The sequence below is a fragment of the Macrobrachium nipponense genome, chromosome 7, assembly GCF_015104395.2.
Source record: "Macrobrachium nipponense isolate FS-2020 chromosome 7, ASM1510439v2, whole genome shotgun sequence".
Taxonomy (NCBI): domain Eukaryota; kingdom Metazoa; phylum Arthropoda; class Malacostraca; order Decapoda; family Palaemonidae; genus Macrobrachium; species Macrobrachium nipponense.
In genome coordinates this window covers 96,852,459-96,872,194 of record NC_061109.1, presented here as the reverse complement: position 1 = coordinate 96,872,194, position 19,736 = coordinate 96,852,459, and the positions used below count along the sequence as shown (strand labels likewise).

The following is a 19,736-nucleotide window of genomic DNA, read 5'->3' as shown; positions in this document are numbered from 1 at the left end:
TATACATATATATAATATATATATATATATATGAATATATATACATATATATAATGAATATATATATATATAAATATATATATATACATATTTCTTAAATATATTGGTATAATATATGTACGTTTATATACAAACTCACACACACACACACACACACATATATATATATATATGTGTGTGTGTGTGTGTGTGTGTGTGTGTGTCATTACGCAAAATGCCCAAATAGAGGATTTGAATTCAGAAGTTATCATCGTTCCATTTTAAAGGAACCATACATAGGATGAAGTAGCAAAACCTAAAAACTCTCCATGGGATGAAGAATGGACTTGAATGAAAACGGTCCTAGATATCATTACAGACATCAATCCAAATAGTTACAAGACACTGCGTTACCTAACTTTGCTGATTGGAAGATTATCGAAATAGCTACTGGGCGGAAAACACACATACACACACACACACACACACACACACACACACACACATATATATATATATATATATATTATATATATATATATATATATATATATATATATATATATATTCAATCAGATGAGAGCATTAAAAATGGTTCAGGAATCCACCAAACATTGTGAAGAATATTTTATTAGGAACGTTTCATACTACTTCAGAGTACATCTTCAGCTGTAATTATAAATTGTGACAATTTAATTAACAGTAAAATAACACATTAAGACTAAAACATCAAGATAATAAGTTAATTAAAAACCTTAGAGAACATTTAAAACAAGCAATAGACTAAAACTTTAAGAAATATGGTAATTAAAATTTATAGAAACATTTAAAACAAATAAAAGAGGGACAAGTACCCTAAGCGAAATCATTCCCTTTTCTCTACTTTCGCTTAGGGTACTTGTCCTCTTTTTATTTGTTTTAATGTTGCTATAAATTTTAATTACCATATTTCTTAAAGTTTTAGTCTATTGCTTGTTTTAAATGTTCTCTAAAGTTTTTAATTAACTTATTATCTTGATGTTTTAGTCTTAATGTGTTATTTTACTGTTAATTTAATTGTCACAATTTATAATTACAGGCTGAAGATGTACTCTGAAGTAGTATGAAACGTTCCTAATAAAATATTCTTCACAATGTTTGGTGGATTTCCTGGACCCTTTATATATATATATATATATATATACTATATATATATATACACTATATATATATTATATATATATAAATACACTATATATAGTACACTATATATATATATATATATATATATATATATATATAATATATATCTATATATATATATATATATAATATGTATATATATATATATATATATATAGAATATATATTCTAGTCAGATCACAGATCTACGTGATGTTAGTGTACGTGAATACCACAATAAAAATAACAAGCGCTTTTCATGCTTATTCGTGCAACGTCGGGGCACAAAATTTTGTATCCAGGACGATGTGAATAGACGGGAAAGGCTTGTTACTTCTCTGTAGCCTTTTGTGTTTATATACACTCATGTATATATATATATATATTATATATATATAAATATATATATATATATATTATATATTATTGACATTAAATGTCAACCTATCTTCCTGTCCTATATATACTACATACATACACACACCACAATATATATATTATCTATATATATATACATATATATGATATATATATATATATGTGTGTATGTATATATATATTATTTGCCACCACAAGCACCTTGAAGTTAATCTTTTGTTTAGTACAAAAAAGGCAGCAAATTCATTTGGACATTGATGTTTAAGATTTTTGTTTGTTATCAGGCAAGAACTTATTTTTGGGTATACATCATTAAAAGAAAAATGTTTAAATCAGTAGAATAATTAAAGACGAAAGAAATAACGAGATTATTCTACCAGTTCTGACAATTAATAGGTTCACCTGAATAGGTGAAATACATATAAGGCTGTAAATTGATTATGTATTTCTTATTTAATAGTTTCATGAACTTTTAGGTACTTACATGCGATGTATTTTTATATAGATATATAATGAATCTAGAATTTATAACAATATGTAAATATGACTCACTTATGTGCAAAGCACACATGCCATAGCACGCATACGTATGTGCATGTGAAATTATGTTTGATAGCAGATCAGTTGCAGTGATAGTGCAGTGGAGTGAGTGATGAGTCGGTGATTTTGGAGTGGGCGATAACGTGATTGGGATGATTTTTAACGGGCATTCTTTTTCTCAATTTATATATCCTGGATAGCATGCAAAATTATATCAAATGGCCCACTAAATGGCAGCTAAAGTAATACTGGCTTACGCAGTGATAAAGATATAATGGGAGTGATGGAAGCAAATGAGAACCAAAGACCTTCCTATTGTACCTGAAATGTTAATTGTCTGACTAATGAGTTAAAAAGCTCCTAGGATCACGATTTTTATAAATTCCAAATATCATTTGGTTTTCTCTACATGGATGGATTTTTCGGAATACTGGTAATACTCAGTACAAGGACTGTAGATGTTTAAAAACGATGACAGATATCATGTATTCTTTTTCCTTAGAATTCGATGAGATGCGAATAAAGAGAGGAAATATCGTAACCCTTGACAGCGTGGATGATAACGAGGCAGAGGCATAGAATGTAAAGTTGGGGAGTAAGATGAAACAAATTCCCCATCACACTCCGGGGTTAACTGATCGCCAATGAAAGAAATGTGAGAAGTGCTGGCCAGTGTTTCAAAACTGCTTGATAGGAGCTGGTGAACTTTCTTTCAATTCAAGGAACAACATTTGAAGCAGAGTCTCTGGCAAAGAGGCAGCGGCATGTGCCCAAGGATCCACAGGAGGGGTAATGGCGCAGTCAGTGATGAGACAAATGAACTAACTGCCTTCGATTCATTCTTGTCCGGAAGGTATGCAAATGGATGCACTCGAAATATGAGAAGCACATTTGAGACGGACGGAAGAACTTGTGATATCGAAACAAAACTTAATTTTCAAAGCAGTTTGCCAGTTGATGCAGTAGAATCCCTTAACAACAATCTAGAAGTAATTTGAATCAAGTGAATGTAATTTACTTAAAGAAAAGTTAGAAAGTATTCAAGATGAAGTTTGTGGATTCCTATTCAACCCAGTTTCACATCGGAAGCGATAGATTATGAAAGAAATATTAACAAAAGGGACTGAATTATCAGCAACAGCATAGGGGTAAAGCTAGACCAGTACATGTATGCAGTAGGGAGGGATAAACGTAAGAATTAAGGAGGATCAACCGCATGGATTTGCTCCGGGGAAAGAAAAGGACATAATATTTAGTCGTTTTCCCTGGACAAAGCTCTAGAGCCGCCAAGATGGCAATAGGAAGGAGAGTTACGTAGATTTATGGTTGCTGAGAATTTCATTAACATAAGTCAACAATTTCTATTTTCTTAGATGGTGACCAGATTAAAATATTAGGGTCTTTCATAGTCAAAGGCAAATTTATTCTAGCAAAGTAAACTAGTACAGCAGATTGAAGAGCGGCTTAAAGGAGTGCAAACAGCGGTAAACCAGAATCTCCGGCAGATGACTAAAGAACAGGAGCTTTCAGATTAAACTTTTGAAGAGAGGAAGCTCTGTGGAGGAAAGGATAAAGGTTTCGGAAACCGCGATTATACACATCCCAGTAAAAAGTACCAATAACTTTGGGTCACCGATATGACAACAAACGACCCATAAAAGTCAAGAGGGGCCGAATGTCAGTTCCCAAGAGGCTTCAAAGTGCATCATATGTTGTGAAATGGAGAGGATGTGGAGAAACGATCAAGATGATTACAGGTATGTCCATAACTATCAGAAACCGATTTTAAGTGCTGAAGTATTTCTTCCCAAACATTAGTTATAAGAAAGGCCGGAAATTCATCATTTGCCACATCACTGGGAGCTGAATGAGACTTAAGTGTCAGCAGTGACGTGGCCGAAGAAGGAAGGACGGTCTCTATTATTTGTTTAAAAATAGCAAAGGTAGAGAATAACAGATTACTCACCATCACGTAGGTGATCTTCAAAATAAGCGACCAAATGTAATGCTTGAGGTATACTTAGTACGGACATCACCTTTAAAACTAAAAATATTTCTAATAAACTCTACAGCTTTTTATCATTATCTATTTAATCTTCTAATTACGCTTTACCAAACTTGTCAATGACGAATATCTCATAGTAAATATCACACGTATGAAACAAATCACAAGACAAATTTCCAAGTTTTCTATCTTTAAACATTCCTTCCGAGAGAAAAGCGACTCGTCCACATGACTGATTGTACCATATTGTCGGCGAGCTCCTAGATAATGTTTGTGAGTAAAAATAAGCCTTTCCAACTTATGTTGGTTATACTTAAAATTTCATTTCCTTTAATATATGAATTAATTCATATACAGAGAACTATGTATTTAAATATTGTGGGAAATGAACTCAAATAGTGAAGTTTCGGTTTATTTTTACCGCAAATTAAGAAAAAAATGTTACACGAACCACCCCGTCAGAAGTTGATAAAGGAGTAAGCGAGTAATTCTTGACCTCTGAATGAATAAGAACTAATAGTGCATCATTATTTTATAGCCACCACATTGAGTCACCTACACATGTTTTTTTTTCCTTATTTGTTGGCACAAGTGACGGCAATATATTATGAACTATGACATGAAGAATTTTGCCCTTATTTTCTAGCTGAAACACTCATACCACAACAACCACACTGCAGAACCAATCATTGTACGAAAAGATTTAAGGAAACTTTCCAAAACCGTTCTTCTTACTATAACGTTAACTATATTCTTGCTATTTGATTTCTTCCACTTTCCCCAATTCTTGACGTATCAAGCCACTCAGGAGGGGAGTTTCTCGTCACCTCGGAATGTACGAACATTGACACCATCCTTATTTCTATATTTACATGATTAGAAGGCTTCCCTTCTCAGGGCTTCGTTACGAGAGGGGAAAATATTGTTTCCTCGATTGTGCCACCTCGGGAACATGCCAGGGACATTCCAGAACCCAAACGCATAAAAGTGAAAACAAGCCACATGGCAGAATAAGAAATAATTGCACATCAGTAGGAGTCGGGTAGAGAACAGAACCTTTAAAGGATAGTGAGGTGGTTGGATGGGGGTGGGGAGGGGGAGGGGAGGGGGAGGGGATGGGGAATTAATTAAAAGAGAGGAGGGGAAAATTAAGAAGATCTAATCATTCCCTCTTCCCATCTGTAGCTTATCGTTACAATCTTCTGTATTCTCAGGTTGACATAGGTACCTCCTAAATTGAAACATCAAAATTTAGTATTAGAATAGGGGGGGTTAACCAGTAACCTTTATAATATTAGTTCCATGCACATATGATTTTACAACACTAAACATTCACTATAAAATAGTAATCGAATTAATGTGTTTCTATTTCTATATTTCGCTATAAAACTTTCTACAACAATACTTATCACAAACAAGTAGATTGCAGTAGAATTTTATTACTTTAGTAAATCATTAAATCCTCAAACCGATACATCTTTGAATATGTAAAACAAAATAAGAAGGAATAGGTTAAACGAGGTATTGCCCAGGAAAATCTCGTAGACAATATTGAAAGCTTATAGCAACTTACCAACTAAACATTTGCTAATATGACAGGTGTTTACATGTATTTAAATATCAGTGATAATCTACCAATTAAACACTAATATATATAATATGCGTTTACATGCATATAAATATCTGCGAAAATTGACCAAATTAACGCTTGTATGTATGACAGGTGTTTGCACGTATACAAATATTATTGAGCTTCGTCATCTGGAAGTCGCAAATAGGCAGGTTTCCCAACCAAATATTCATCGACTTCGCTGCAATAAGATCATTCTCACTCTGACCATTTCTAGAGATGCCAATGGTCAAATCAAATGAGGGCTTTGAAAGTGATATATTCATAACAATGTCTTGTTTTGAGCAACTATTTCAGTTTTGGATTCAATTAATCTGACTCACTGTTAGTAGCCAGACTTAATATTTCCGTCGACTTGTCTGAAAAGAGTGACAGGGTATGTGGACCAGTTTCACCTTTTGTTCTTATAACTGAGGTGGATGATTTGGATGATTTCAGCGTGTTCCCTTTGGCCTAAATGCTCGATAATCAAAGTAATTAAACGGATCTTTCTGTACAAGGATTACGCACCCCAACTTTACCTACATGTGTGTTTTAGAGCTAAGGAATGATGCCGTAGTAAGATTTGTTTTGCGTTGACTACCACGAGGGTAACACTGGGGATGTCGCAAAGAGTTACAACAAACAATAACGCTTTTATGGCAAAGGCAAACAGACGGTAAATAAGAGAATGATAAACAGTACATTGAAAAATTAGATAAATAAATAAATAAGTAAATAAAAACCAGAAGAAATTTCGAAAACAAACGAAGCCAATCTTAACAACGCAGTGGTTGAACTAATTACTGTCTATTCTCGCGAGCAATTAGCCAATTAGGCCCGCCGAGACCTTCCTCTGGTTTCACTCCATTGAACAAAAAAACGGACCACGTGTAGAACACCAATATTCCTACAGGTTGAAATAAAAAAAATAAAAAATAAAAAAAAAGTTTGATAGGGAAAGGTTTTTCCCTAGTGGAGGGAGGCACTAAAAAATGGAACTGACCTAAGCGGAGTTCACCGCCAATGATATATTCTGTAGGTTTTGTTGAAAGTCAGATAAATTTGTCTGACTCTTTCCTCGTTCTTGATGTCACATCAGACCTACGTATACTATATCAACACTTCAAACTAGTAATAATTTTCTTTGATTTTAACGAATACACGGCACTGATTACAATCTACTTCAGCATAAAAATAAAACATAAATTTCCATTATTGTCAAAATCAACCAGTTATGTTAATTGCTAATACTATCAATGATTTTCAGTTGCATTGCGCGCCTGTCATAGCGGATTCACGTTGTGGCTTCTTAATTAAAGCATGACAATCAAATTTATAGGTGACATACCAATTCTTTATTGAGAAGTCTAGTAAAATGTCATTTGATGGTTTTTATACAAAAGCAATTATACTACAAATGACATAATTTACTAATGAAGTGCGGCTGCTGAAGGGAATATATATGATTTTATTTACGTTAACTGTATTTCATCCTATTTCCAAATACTTTACTTCGGCAGTGCAAAGTGAACAATGCCCCAAATGTAAAATGTTGACATTTTAACAATACACACACACACACACACACACACACACACACACACACACACACACACACACACATATATATATATATATATATATATATTATATATATATATATATATTTCCGCAAGACAATATAAAAGTAAAAAATTATTCTTTGTTTTTTCTAGCACACCTGCCAAAAAGATGTTTTCATAAATAATCATTTGTTGAATGCTGCCTATTCTTCAAAATGAAATAACTAAATCTACACATCTATAAAGATATTAAAGGGAAATTATTCAGAAATATTTAAGGAAAAACCTACATCCTAGATAAGAAATCTATAAATAAAGAAAAAGAAAGAAAGAAAATCACGCTGAATATTAAACCAAATAACATTTTCAACAAAAGGGTCCGTCATCTGCATGGGACAACTTTCCAGGAAAATAAAATTATGTAGAAATATTTCCCCCATTACGAGGATACTGAATCTGTCAGCAGAGGAAACCTACAATATTATATATCGGCGCATTATCTTTCCATATTTTTCGTGCCATTTCCTTCAGTTACCTGATTTCCTCCTTTATTTATCTTATTTTATTCTTATATAATTTTCCATTCCAATACTACATCTCCATTTCAAATACTGGTTAGGCAATACAAAAGTTTCAGAATGAAAACTGTATCAACGTTTCGTGACTTCACTTTATCTGGTTTTGATTTCTATATTTTTTTTATTAATTTGTCTTTAAATAGTTTTGCAAGAGAAGGCACTAAGTGCGCTTAAATATATGTTGAGGCAATATTCGTTTTTTGCTTTCATATGCATTTAACATTATTTGAGTTTTCTTTTTAATTTAATTCTTTTCATATATTTACAAAACTTAGCGCAAATGCAATTTAAATATAATTAGGAACTATTTTGCATTTCATTTTACTAGAATTCGTTTCCCTTACCATATGTTAGCAATGCACTGCAGTAATGGTGCATGACTATTCCATACGTAACTGTTCTTTCTTCTTTTAATAGAGATTTAATAATTCTGTCTTTTTCTGCTCGTTACTTTCTTTCCCTATATCTACAAGGTAATGAAGAAACTTCCGCAATAAGAAAAATGTAAAGAATTATTTCTTTCGTTTTTCATCCAGGTTTAATTAAATATTCTGTGGTAATTCCATTATTTTCATATACTTGCAAGATAGCGCAGATATTGCAGTCTAAATGTGAACATTGTAAGAGAAGTTAAATTATATAAAATTTATCTAAAACCGTATAAGTTAAGGGATTGCTACCACAAACAGTGGGTCATTGACTTCCCTTAGTAATAAGGGCACCAGGAATGCCATCACTGGCTTAGAAATCTGTGCTCTAAAATATGTCATAAAAAGGTTGAACGTATACGTCTGGAGAACTGCAACAACATTAAAACCTAGAAACCCTGTCGTCTAGACCACAGGTCAATTATCATAATACATTGACAGTAATTGCATGTGTCTATCAAAATCTCCTCATAGTCCTTTTACTGTATAAATTTCACGTCTCATATATGCTTTCATAAATGACACGATGTGAGACCTGCTACTACTACTACTACTACTACTACTACTACTACTACTACTACTACTAATAATAATAATAATAATAATAATAATAATAATAATAATAATAATAATGTTTACGCATAAAAAATCTCGTTTAAAACTGATTTGAAAGGACTGGTAACGGTATAATCATTAAAGACTCTCATTAATGTCTCAAGGACATCTTGAACACGAAAACTATTTTCCCAATGAATCCTGGATTTACGAAATTCTTTACAGATACTGAATGATTACATTACGGAGATAGATGGAAATCGTTAACGGCTACATACCTGTTAATGACAGTGATAATGATGTTAATATGTGTAGACTCCTAAAGGCAAAGATAATGACTGCGACAGGTATATAACACAAGACGATAATGACGACGATAATTATGTTGAATAAGGCGCAATAAGGAAGCCGAGTTTTAATGGGATTCAAACAGCCTATACGTGAAGAAAGTTAAATTGCTGACGATGAACAGAATAGTGATAGTAAAAATTATATATTATAAGTTTTTTAAAACACACTTTTGTTAAAATGCACTAAATAGTGGAAAATAAATTTTTTTAGACTCATCAGGACTTTCTTACATTAATCATGTCAAAAAATAAATAAAATGCTACAAGAAAAGAAATTTTATCTTTTTCACCTCATGTAGCATTTCCTTCCATGTATGGTACCCACGATCTTATTTTTTTAGACTTGATTAATTGTAAGAAAACCCTGGTGTTTAAAAAAATTTATTTTCCACTTTTTAGTGCATTTTAATGTGAGCGTGTTATAAAAAACTGTTAAAATTTTTTTAATATACTTTATACTTTTTAATTTTGACAGAAATTGTAACCGATTTCTGATTGTTACCAACGAAACAAAGATCCTGTCGAGCCAAAGAAGGGTTCCTAACTCCCTAGAGTTATTTACCGTGTCAAAGAAGTTTTGAAAAAATCCGAGTTTCAAAAACAAATCCTGAGGTCATTGCAAGGTCACTAGAGGTCACTGATTATGTCAGCTTGCATTGTCATCGGACTGAGTAACCATGCAAAATTTCAAGTCCATCAGACGAAGAAAACAGGTCGAATAATGAGTTACAAGGTTTGACCAAGAAAAACAAAAAAACAAACAAACATATACGAAAGCAAGCTAAATAAAAGTATATAATATGACTTCTTCATCAATATGGATATCATTATGATGGTAAAAACATTAATAGAAAACAGTATGAACCATAGCCTGTCAAACATTATTATGCTTATATGATACTGGTGGCCTCTCAGTGAAGGCAGATACAGACACGATATTAATTATGATAGTTTAAAGCTCTAAGACGCTGTGGAAGAAATGGACAACAAACACTTTCATAATAGAGCTGTACAACCCAACCCAACTTATTACCATCAGCTGAACGTTCGCAATAGTTTGCTTAATGAATTTTAAGTGCTGGTATCATGATGAAGATGATGGCATAAACAGCGACGCCCAAACTCACCTGGGAGGCGGGGCCGGGGCAGGCCTGAGCGGCTGGGGTGGAAGGTCAGGCTGGTCGGGCAGTCTCGTAGGGTCATCTACAGATTGCACTAAACTTAGGTCATCTAGGTTCGAGAACCGCTTGTATGACCCGGTCCTTGGCCAAAGCCCGATCCAGTCCAGGTCATTATCCAACTGGAAATGTGAAAGAAACGAGTTGAAACGACCTCCCAATTGTAAACATTTATGTTTATTTATTCTAACATGTAACGTTTTAATTTTTAGCCAAAATACAATGGACCACATTCAATACACATATACTATAATATATATATTATATATATATATATATAATATATATGTATAAATATATAATATATATATATATGCGTGAGTGTGTATGTATTATATACAGTATATATATATAATAATATATATATAATAATAATGAAAGAGCAACTCTCTCCAGTAATAATATGCATTCGTGCTGGCACACACGCACATAAATTCATGTAAAAGGTTACATACATCGTGTATATATATATATATATATATATATATATATATATATATATATATATATATATATATATAAATATATATGAGTGTGTGTGTGTGTGTATTTCTAAACAATAATAGAATTCCCCATTTTTCTAAATACGAACTTATGATTTTCGTTATAAATCATCATGTACGTTATCTGCAAACAAACAAGTTCATAGTGGCAGTTATACAAGAATGTATTATGCAGAAATATTGCATAATACTCAGAAAGGCATTAATAATTTGCATACTAGCTCCCAATTTCGTGGCTGATTACTTTCCTACTCGCAATTAGAGAGAAAATGAAAGTACAATGTTTACAAGACAGTAAAAAACAATTTTGCATATTACTTGTCATTGGCCGCAAAAAGAAAACCGATAGCTTTTTACACAGCGAGAGCGGAAATTTATTTGAGGATTTTCATTAGCGATATGCCACCGGTGGGCTCAGAGTGACTTAATCCATGGGATAGAATGAGCTGTTATATTTCATCTAACCTTTTTTGGGGTAATATTGCTCCAGTTACCAATGCTTCTCGTATCACTATTATCGCTACTACTATGCATATTCTATTGCTAATGTTACTGCTATGAAATTTTCCCATCATACAACGTTATTTATTGCTGTTGCTTTTAACTTTAAGAGTTCTTATTCCATATAATCAAACTTTTTTCATCACATCTTCATTAATGCTGAAAGAATAAGACCTTACGGTCACCTGACCATGTGACACGAAAGACTATGACCTTGATGTATTTTACAGGTCACGGCGTGACGAAAAAGGTAAATCATAAAACACAGGAATTGCATACTTCTCTAAATACAGTAAGTTCAAATTCTAAATTGATATTTCATTTGTCACTTAAGTCTTAAATCTCATCTTGTGTTATTTGGGTATCTTACTCATATTACTGATTTTCACAGGAATATTCACTGAACCAGTCTCATAATGACATGATTCTCTGGAATTGTGAAGTTTGTTAACTATCACGTCCAAATAGATAGGTGTCTGTTTGTTATCATTACCAGCAAAGTTATTCGTTTTCAAAGCTACCAAATCTCGGGATAATAAGCTCAAAGAGTATAAATATTTTATACTAAAAGTACGTCTGCTCTTACGTTAAATTGTATACATATATTATGATATAAAACCATGCAAATACAAACATGATAAGCTCAAAGAGTATAGATATTTTATACTACAAGTACGTCTGCCCTTACGTTAAATTGTTTATATTTAACCTGATATATAACCATGCAAATACAAACATGAATATAAAAAATCGCGCAAGCGTGCTCACACACACGGACACACATACAGACACATATATACATGCTATATACATATATTATATATGCATATTTGTGTACGTTTTCGCTGAAATAAAAATTTTTGGGCAAATATCTTGAAATCTATAAATTATAATGAGCATGAGAAATCGAATTGTTTCGTTGAATGATGATGATCAGAGAGAGAGAGAGAGAGAGAGAGAGAGAGAGAGAGAGAGAGAATAAATATCTAAGCTACTTTTTTATTATTTTTTTTAGGAAAAAGGAAGGTAAGCTACCTTCTAATTTCCTTCCATTTTTATTAACACACGCACATATGTATATATTTAGATGTATATGGTTTTATTTTCTCTTACATTCTACTGTACACTTATCTAAATAGTAGTTATCTGTGTTAAAGCGTGGTGCATTTCCTTGTCCTTGAAGAAATTCTCTCTGAATATAACCTGCTCGACCTTTTTCTTCCATTCTCCATTGCACCAAACGAGTTCAGCAAAACTTAACATTAATCGCCATTCTCATTCTCTAAAGGCTGCAGCTTTAAACAAATCTAAATAAATCTAAATTTATAGTGGTTTGTGCTATGCAGCTCTAATGCTCATATCAGACACGTAGTTCGCCTCTTGTTTTCCACCATATCATTCTTTGGATATGATAGTTATCACACATCCCCTGACCCCTAAAAATACAGCTGTGAGAAGAATAATAACGATTTTTTTTTAGGTCTCTTATGTGCCATTAATTTTGAACTGAAAGTTAATTTTGTTTGCAAAAACCAGAAAAGTTTTAGCTGTTTGGCAAATCTACCCTCTAAGGCCTTCATTTCCCAAAGAAATTTGAATGAATGAAATCTTATGAGTATGGGACGACACTCTCAGAGAGTCCCATAATTCTCCAGACTGAAACGATTTTCCGGTGTTTTTTCCACGAATTCCAATTAAATGCTTCCCTCTGGCTTAGATGTGTCCGTAGCAAGGTTTGCCTGTGTAACTGAACCGAAACATGATCCCGTAAGTGAAATTACAACGGCTATTTTGAGATGAAGAACCTATTTCAATATAAAATAGCCCAAGACTATAAGTACCCGTAAGATGGGCCACAGAAATGTAATATGTCTGGCTAAGGAAAGGAATACAGGGTATCACACCTTATGAACTGCTCTTGACAACTGGTTACTAAGACGTTGTCAAACTAAAGTGACTAGAAGGAAAATACTGGAGGTGTAAAAATGGCCACTTATTAAGAGATCACGTTAAGCTTGGCCTTTAACATGAATACCGAAGGCATTCGGGAGAGTAATTCCAGGTACCGAATTTATGGAAAACCTTTTCCATATCGTATTAAAACAAACTTGGTGCCTTATAATAATAACAATTTCCCATTATTTTGATAAATTTCCTAAAAAGTAATCATATACAAATAAATTTGTACTGGATTTAACAATGAAAAACTGTTATAGGCAACTGACGTAAACAAACTATATGTTATCTCAAAACGTATGCGTTTACAAGTCAACTGAACAAAAATCTACAAAATATGATTATAGAAGGTCAGTAGGGCTTTGTCTTCCAATCAGTTATTATGCACATTAAAATCTGGAGAAGCAGTTTCTTCCAACGTAAAGAAAAGAGCATTTCCAGACTGCTCACCTCGTTGCTTTACATTAAATATCATGAAGCGTCCTTAGCCGTTAGACTTTTCTAAAGCAGGAGGGAAAAGAAAGGGGGGGGGGGGGGGGGGGGTGGGGGGGGGGGGAGAAACACTCATACTCCTTTAAACAACTTCCATTAAGGGCCATAATTCATCATTATGACGCAGTCTAAGCCTTTTCAATTTCTCCTGTGTACAGGTACATCATAGTGGCGGTCTATAAATTGTAGAACATGAAGGTTGAAGTTTCACGTTAGTTCGGTGTCATAATTAATAAAATTTATGATAAATGAGCGACCACGCAAACATAATTCATGTTTTTTTTCCTTAATCAAGGAATCCTCTTTCAAATTACTCGTTATGATTTATTGCATTCAGCTCAGTAGATAAAAGTAAACTGCATATCAGTTTTGAATTTTCAATTATGCTCATAAATTCAAGATCAGTTGTTTTAATAATGACGCACATCATACCGATGACTTATGACATACTTAAATCCATTTGCAGCTCCCTAACTAAACGCCTCATTATAACCAGTTCGCTTACACAATTACGATTACTTAAAACTTCTGTCCCAACTTGACACTTCACTCCGCAGACAGCAAAATTTTAGGCTTGTATAAGTTCACTTTAAATATGGGTGGTGTTTGGGGTGTAAGCAAGCTAATATAAATGTGAAGAATATCTACTGATAACTGTGTCTTTTGAAAAGAGCATTTTCCGAGCAAAGAAGGATACAGTGACCAAAGACTTTTAAATGGAAATTCTTAAGGGCACAACATATTCTGTTGAACAACGGTGAAAGATTTTAATGAACAAATAAAGTCGTCTTCACACTGAAAAGGCTGATGTGGTATTACCTGTAAGTTGTCCTTTGAATTTATGTGATGAGGATACATAGGTAAGAATATTCTGTTAAAGCAACTGAGAAAGTTATTATTGAGGTCAACAAACAGACCAGAAATTATCCAGTCACAATTACGAGAAAAACAACTATAGCTGGTTCATTCAAGGTAGATTCTTGGATGAGCGCTATGCTTGCGAGACGTTTGTTTTGCGGCTGCTGATTGGCTGGTACCGGGAGGTAGGCAGCTCCCAGCCAATCAGCGGCCGCCAAACAAACGTCTAGTGGGCATAAGGTTCACCCTAGAATCTACCTTAAGTGAACCAGCTATAGCTTCTAAGCCTAATATTTCGTGATGCACACTCCATTACAAATGTAGTGTATACACTCTCACAAACTTGAGCCATGTAGGCCATTAGTTCGAAAGTTCTTGTTTCTGACAAAGTATTACGATACAGGCATTCATCAATTCATACTATACCCTCAAGACTGTAGCACAAAAAATCCGCCTGCAGAAAACCATCTGGCTTCTAAATAAGGGGATAGCCGAATGCTTTTTGAAAGACAGTTTAGTGCACAAATCATCGTATACAATGCCTCCATTATTGAAATTCGAAATTTCAGGATTCTGTAAAACTACTTTGATGATTTCCATAGACTATATGCAAAAACATATATCATTACGGAGCAATGGCGAACACGATAAAAGCAACCAAAATCAGTATAGAATAAAAGAACATAAGGAAATCTTTTAGTATCCTAACCGTGGGCCCAAAAGGCACGTCCTGGGTCACTGCTGAATCCCTTCCAACCATCAAAAAGTGGCAAAAAGGGGGACGCTCAAGTAATCGGCTGAAATGCCATTCCTTAGAATCTCAAATGTTGCAGTGTTTTGTTCTCCATTTCATTTTGCTCGCTAACACATTTTTATCACTTACTGAACGGTTTACATTTTGTGATTGAAAGTTGTTTCCACTGTCCTCTTCATCATTTCAAACACTTGAGCTTTTCTTCATTTTTCAACTCTGTTATTCGATATAACTAATCTACATATATGTATAATTGTACTTAAGTATAAAGAGAAAAAAAATCACAGTCTGACAACATAGTAAGACAAAGAGAAGAACAGCAGAAGTTCGTGCATTCCCTCAAATCCAGAATATTTCTCTCTCTCTCTCTCTCTCTCTCTCTCTCTCTCTCTCTCTCTCTCTCTCTCTCTCTCTCTGTTTTTTTTCGGCAGGGAATATATTCGGGCGGCTTCACACGCTCAAGTAATGTAACTGTGAACATGAATTGAAGAGCTCAACTGGAATTTTATTCTTTCCCCCTCAGCCTCTGTCCCTACAAACGGAGAGACTTGACAATGGGAGGCACAATTGACAATTCTACCTGAATACAAAGACAATAAATCCCTCGCGAAACAACAAAGAACACAATAAATTCGTTTTCTTGTACCACATGCGTTCCATGCAGCCATAATCTGCTGTTCGCCTGATGGAAACAAATCGAGAATTGTCTCTTTTCATCTTTAAGATACTGCGTAAAACACAGTGCAAAATACTGATGTTTTTTCAATTACTTTTCCCTTGTTTCAAAATAATCAAACAAAATCACATGCAACTACGAGTATTGCAGATAAGAATTACAAATATCGCAATAAATAGGGGAACATATTTTATAGATTTAGACAATAAAAGCGTCACAAATATAACCAACTCAACTTCTGAAGCACAAGAATTTCATATGAATTCCATATTTACAATATCACAAGATTACTTTTCGTGAAATAAGGAAGACAAGTTATTCTCCAGGTAGGGAAGAAGCATGAATGTAAAATGCTTCAAAAATTCTAACAGAACGAAAACTAACGCGGAATAAGAAAGTACCTCAAGGTTTGGGGATGAGAAAGAGATGTGGCGAACTTAGGATCATCTACTTTTTCATGAAACGAGAAAACAACACATTGGTTGTTGTTGATAACTTCAGGAAAAATGCAAAAGAACTTCTAGTTTGAGATAAAAAGAGATCGTAGAGTATGGGAACACAAGATCTACATACAAACGTTTTCTTGCATCGTTATCATGGTTTATTTTCACTAAGTATTTTTTCAAACATAAAACAAGGGAAGAAAACATAAGAGAATGATAAAAATGCAAAGACACAAAAATAACCCAAAAAAATTGTACAGGGAAGAAGACAAAAAAATTTTCAGATTGAGGCGGACCAAGACCAGTGGATTTACTGTTCAATGTGACAGCGTCAACTAAATTAAGCAGAGATATTTTAGAGGTAGATAATTTGCATCTTTTGAGATTACTGTAGAAATCTGCATCCGTCCCAGATTTTAATCGAAAAACACAACAGGAGGCAAAGATATTGGGCGCTATCGATATACTTAACATGCTCGTGTTAAAAACAAGGAATTAGGAATTCTTGATCAGATACTGAAAAAGTTCAATGCAAAGTTGTGCACTTAGTTAATTTCAGTCCCCATGATTATAGTTTGACCTTTTCTATCCTAAAGATACAGAATATGATCTATTATACTCACACACACACATACACACACTACACACACCACACACACACTCACACACACACACACACACACACACTCAACACACACACACAAACACACACACACACACACATATATATATATATATCTATAGAATATATATATATATATATATATATATATATATATATATATAATCGTATCTTAAATTTATTAATCATCTTGTTTATTTTAGTACACAATTCTCTGTACAGAATGAAGATGTGGTAACTCATTAAAAAAAAATCTCGTCTTCCTGATATTCTGCTTTGCTTTTGAGAAGCGTACAATTTACATGTAAGAAAAATAACACATCTCTCTTTCCCTGGCGAGATACCATATCTCAATTTTCAGAAGCGATGGCGCTGAAAACTTCAGAAGTCCCAGTATTGACCTTTGAAGTGAAGCATAATACTTATTCATAACTCTAATTCCTACATCAAAGACGCCAGCAATTACCCAAGCATGAAAGCCAGTCGCTTTCTGTTTTTGTTTTGTACACCTCGCAATACTGGAACGGAATGAACTGCAGCATGTAAAAGGCAGATATGATACAGCGCTTGCTTGTACGCTGGAGCTTAACGTTTTTAATCAACATATTTTCCTTTTCGAACCCTCACGGAGACTCCCTAAAGATCTCATATTTCAGTGAAGAAAAACACCAAAAGTTCGAGACAATTTTGCATGGTGCAGCTAAACTTACCTTAACTTCAGGCATGATGGGTGTCCAAACTTGCAGAGTCCGAAGATAAATGTTTATTGTTTTATAAGCACGCAATTACTAATCTCACTGCACTCTTTCATCCAGAAAACATTTGGTGCTACATCAGAGATAACAAGAGATATAAAAGCTTGGCTAACAAACTAGTGCAATAAAAATAAATCACTCGACGTCTGTACAGCGGTAAAATAACAACGGCTGGAAGAAACAAAAGCCAACTGCTCCGCACTCACAAACCAAAAGGGCCTTGCGATGGCACAGCATAACGTGCGCCTGCCACAGGTTTCCGTACGAGAGTAATTAAATTTTCTTTCTGCCCACCCTTTCGTTGCAACGCCGCTTTGCAGAAATTTCTGTTTCGTCCTAAATTCAAAACTGATGTCCTTCCTTCACTCATTCAAAAACCCGGAATTATTCTGTTCAAAATAAAGGTTAAGGGAGCAAAGAAATATTCATTTTCCAATTTCAAATTCAAATATGGAAAGTAACGAAACCAAATCCGAGAAAATCACTCAAATTATTCCCATCAGAGAAGAGGGACATCGTTTCAAGTCAGAATCAATACCAGAGAGGACACACGAGGGAATAAAGGTTTTTAAATTGACCACATAAAAAAGAATAACGATGACAAAACGCCGGCAATGCACTGCAATCAGCCAAATGGACGACGCCAACAAAATGGGTTTAAGATTATGGCTTTGTCAGACCCAGCCTCACTATATATATAACATTACGAATTATCGCATGTACCCACATGCACGCACACACACATACATCTCAGGATACGCCAAAAACATCTTGAACTTTCTTAATTGGCTTCTACAAAAGAACAGCTGTTGATCAGTTGTTAGAAAATAGAATTGACAAGACTATTTCCATTTGTCTTTCTGTAATCTTATTTCCTCGGGGATTTTGAAGTTTACATCAAATTAGAGACTAAAGGAAAAAAAAGTTTGCTTTATCGTATCATCAAGCCTACATGATTTCCTATTCACTACTCAGCATAGGGCAAATAAATGTGGCATCGAGTATGACCCAGATGCAAGAAATACCAACACAGATACTAAAATCAATTAATGTTTGTTTGTCTCCTATATTTGTATATGTATCTATACCAAATAAACAAGCATATGTGTAAGCAGAACTCATACTTAAAGCAAAAACACTATTTCTACTCAAATGAAAGGATTTCCAAGAAAATCAAGGCAGCACTTCTGTAATCTGTCTTACATGTACTTCGGATGATGCAGACCTTTATCAAAACCAACCACCACTGAGTCAATTCAGCAGACTTTTAGTGTCCTGCTAACGCAATCTTCTTAACATTCTACCTCTGGTTCTCTTGCGTGATTAAGCCAAAATTTACCCTAGTATTTTTCATAATACTACTATGTCTAGAACAAGGGTTACAATGTGTTATTATATAGTATTATTGTTATTATTATTAGCCTTCGACTTAATGATCGTTTTTGTGATATTTATTATTACTCTCAAACAAAATATTAAGATCCTTAAGAAGAAGAAGAAGAACAGCAATAATAATAATAATAATAATAATAATAATAATAATAATAATAATAATAATAATAATAATAATAATAATAATAATAATATAAACAGACATGTTACCACAAACATTACTCATATTTCAGATTGTTTAACATGGGTGACCTTTCTAGCCATCCCTTTTTATATGTTGCCAGTATGGAAGTCAAACAGAGATAGACCTCCCTCCTGTGACACGCTCTGGTTCCTTCATATCTCGTTAGGGCCCCTAAAATAACCTTTGGGAATTCAGTGACTTTGCTCTTTAGCTCTGAGGATTAAGACAGAACCTGACGTCAATCCTCATTCAACTAAACTACGATACTGTGGGA

General features: G+C 33.8%; 1 protein-coding gene across 1 annotated transcript in view; it reads right to left on the bottom strand.

The window, feature by feature from the left end:
• LOC135217691 (serine-rich adhesin for platelets-like) overlaps positions 1-19,736 on the bottom strand; it is a 486,754-nt gene that overhangs the window by 288,399 nt on the left and 178,619 nt on the right. Inside the window, exon 3 of the mRNA XM_064253667.1 lies at positions 10,276-10,448. Coding sequence (XP_064109737.1) covers positions 10,276-10,448 — 173 coding nt within the window. The remainder of the gene's footprint in view (positions 1-10,275; positions 10,449-19,736) is intronic.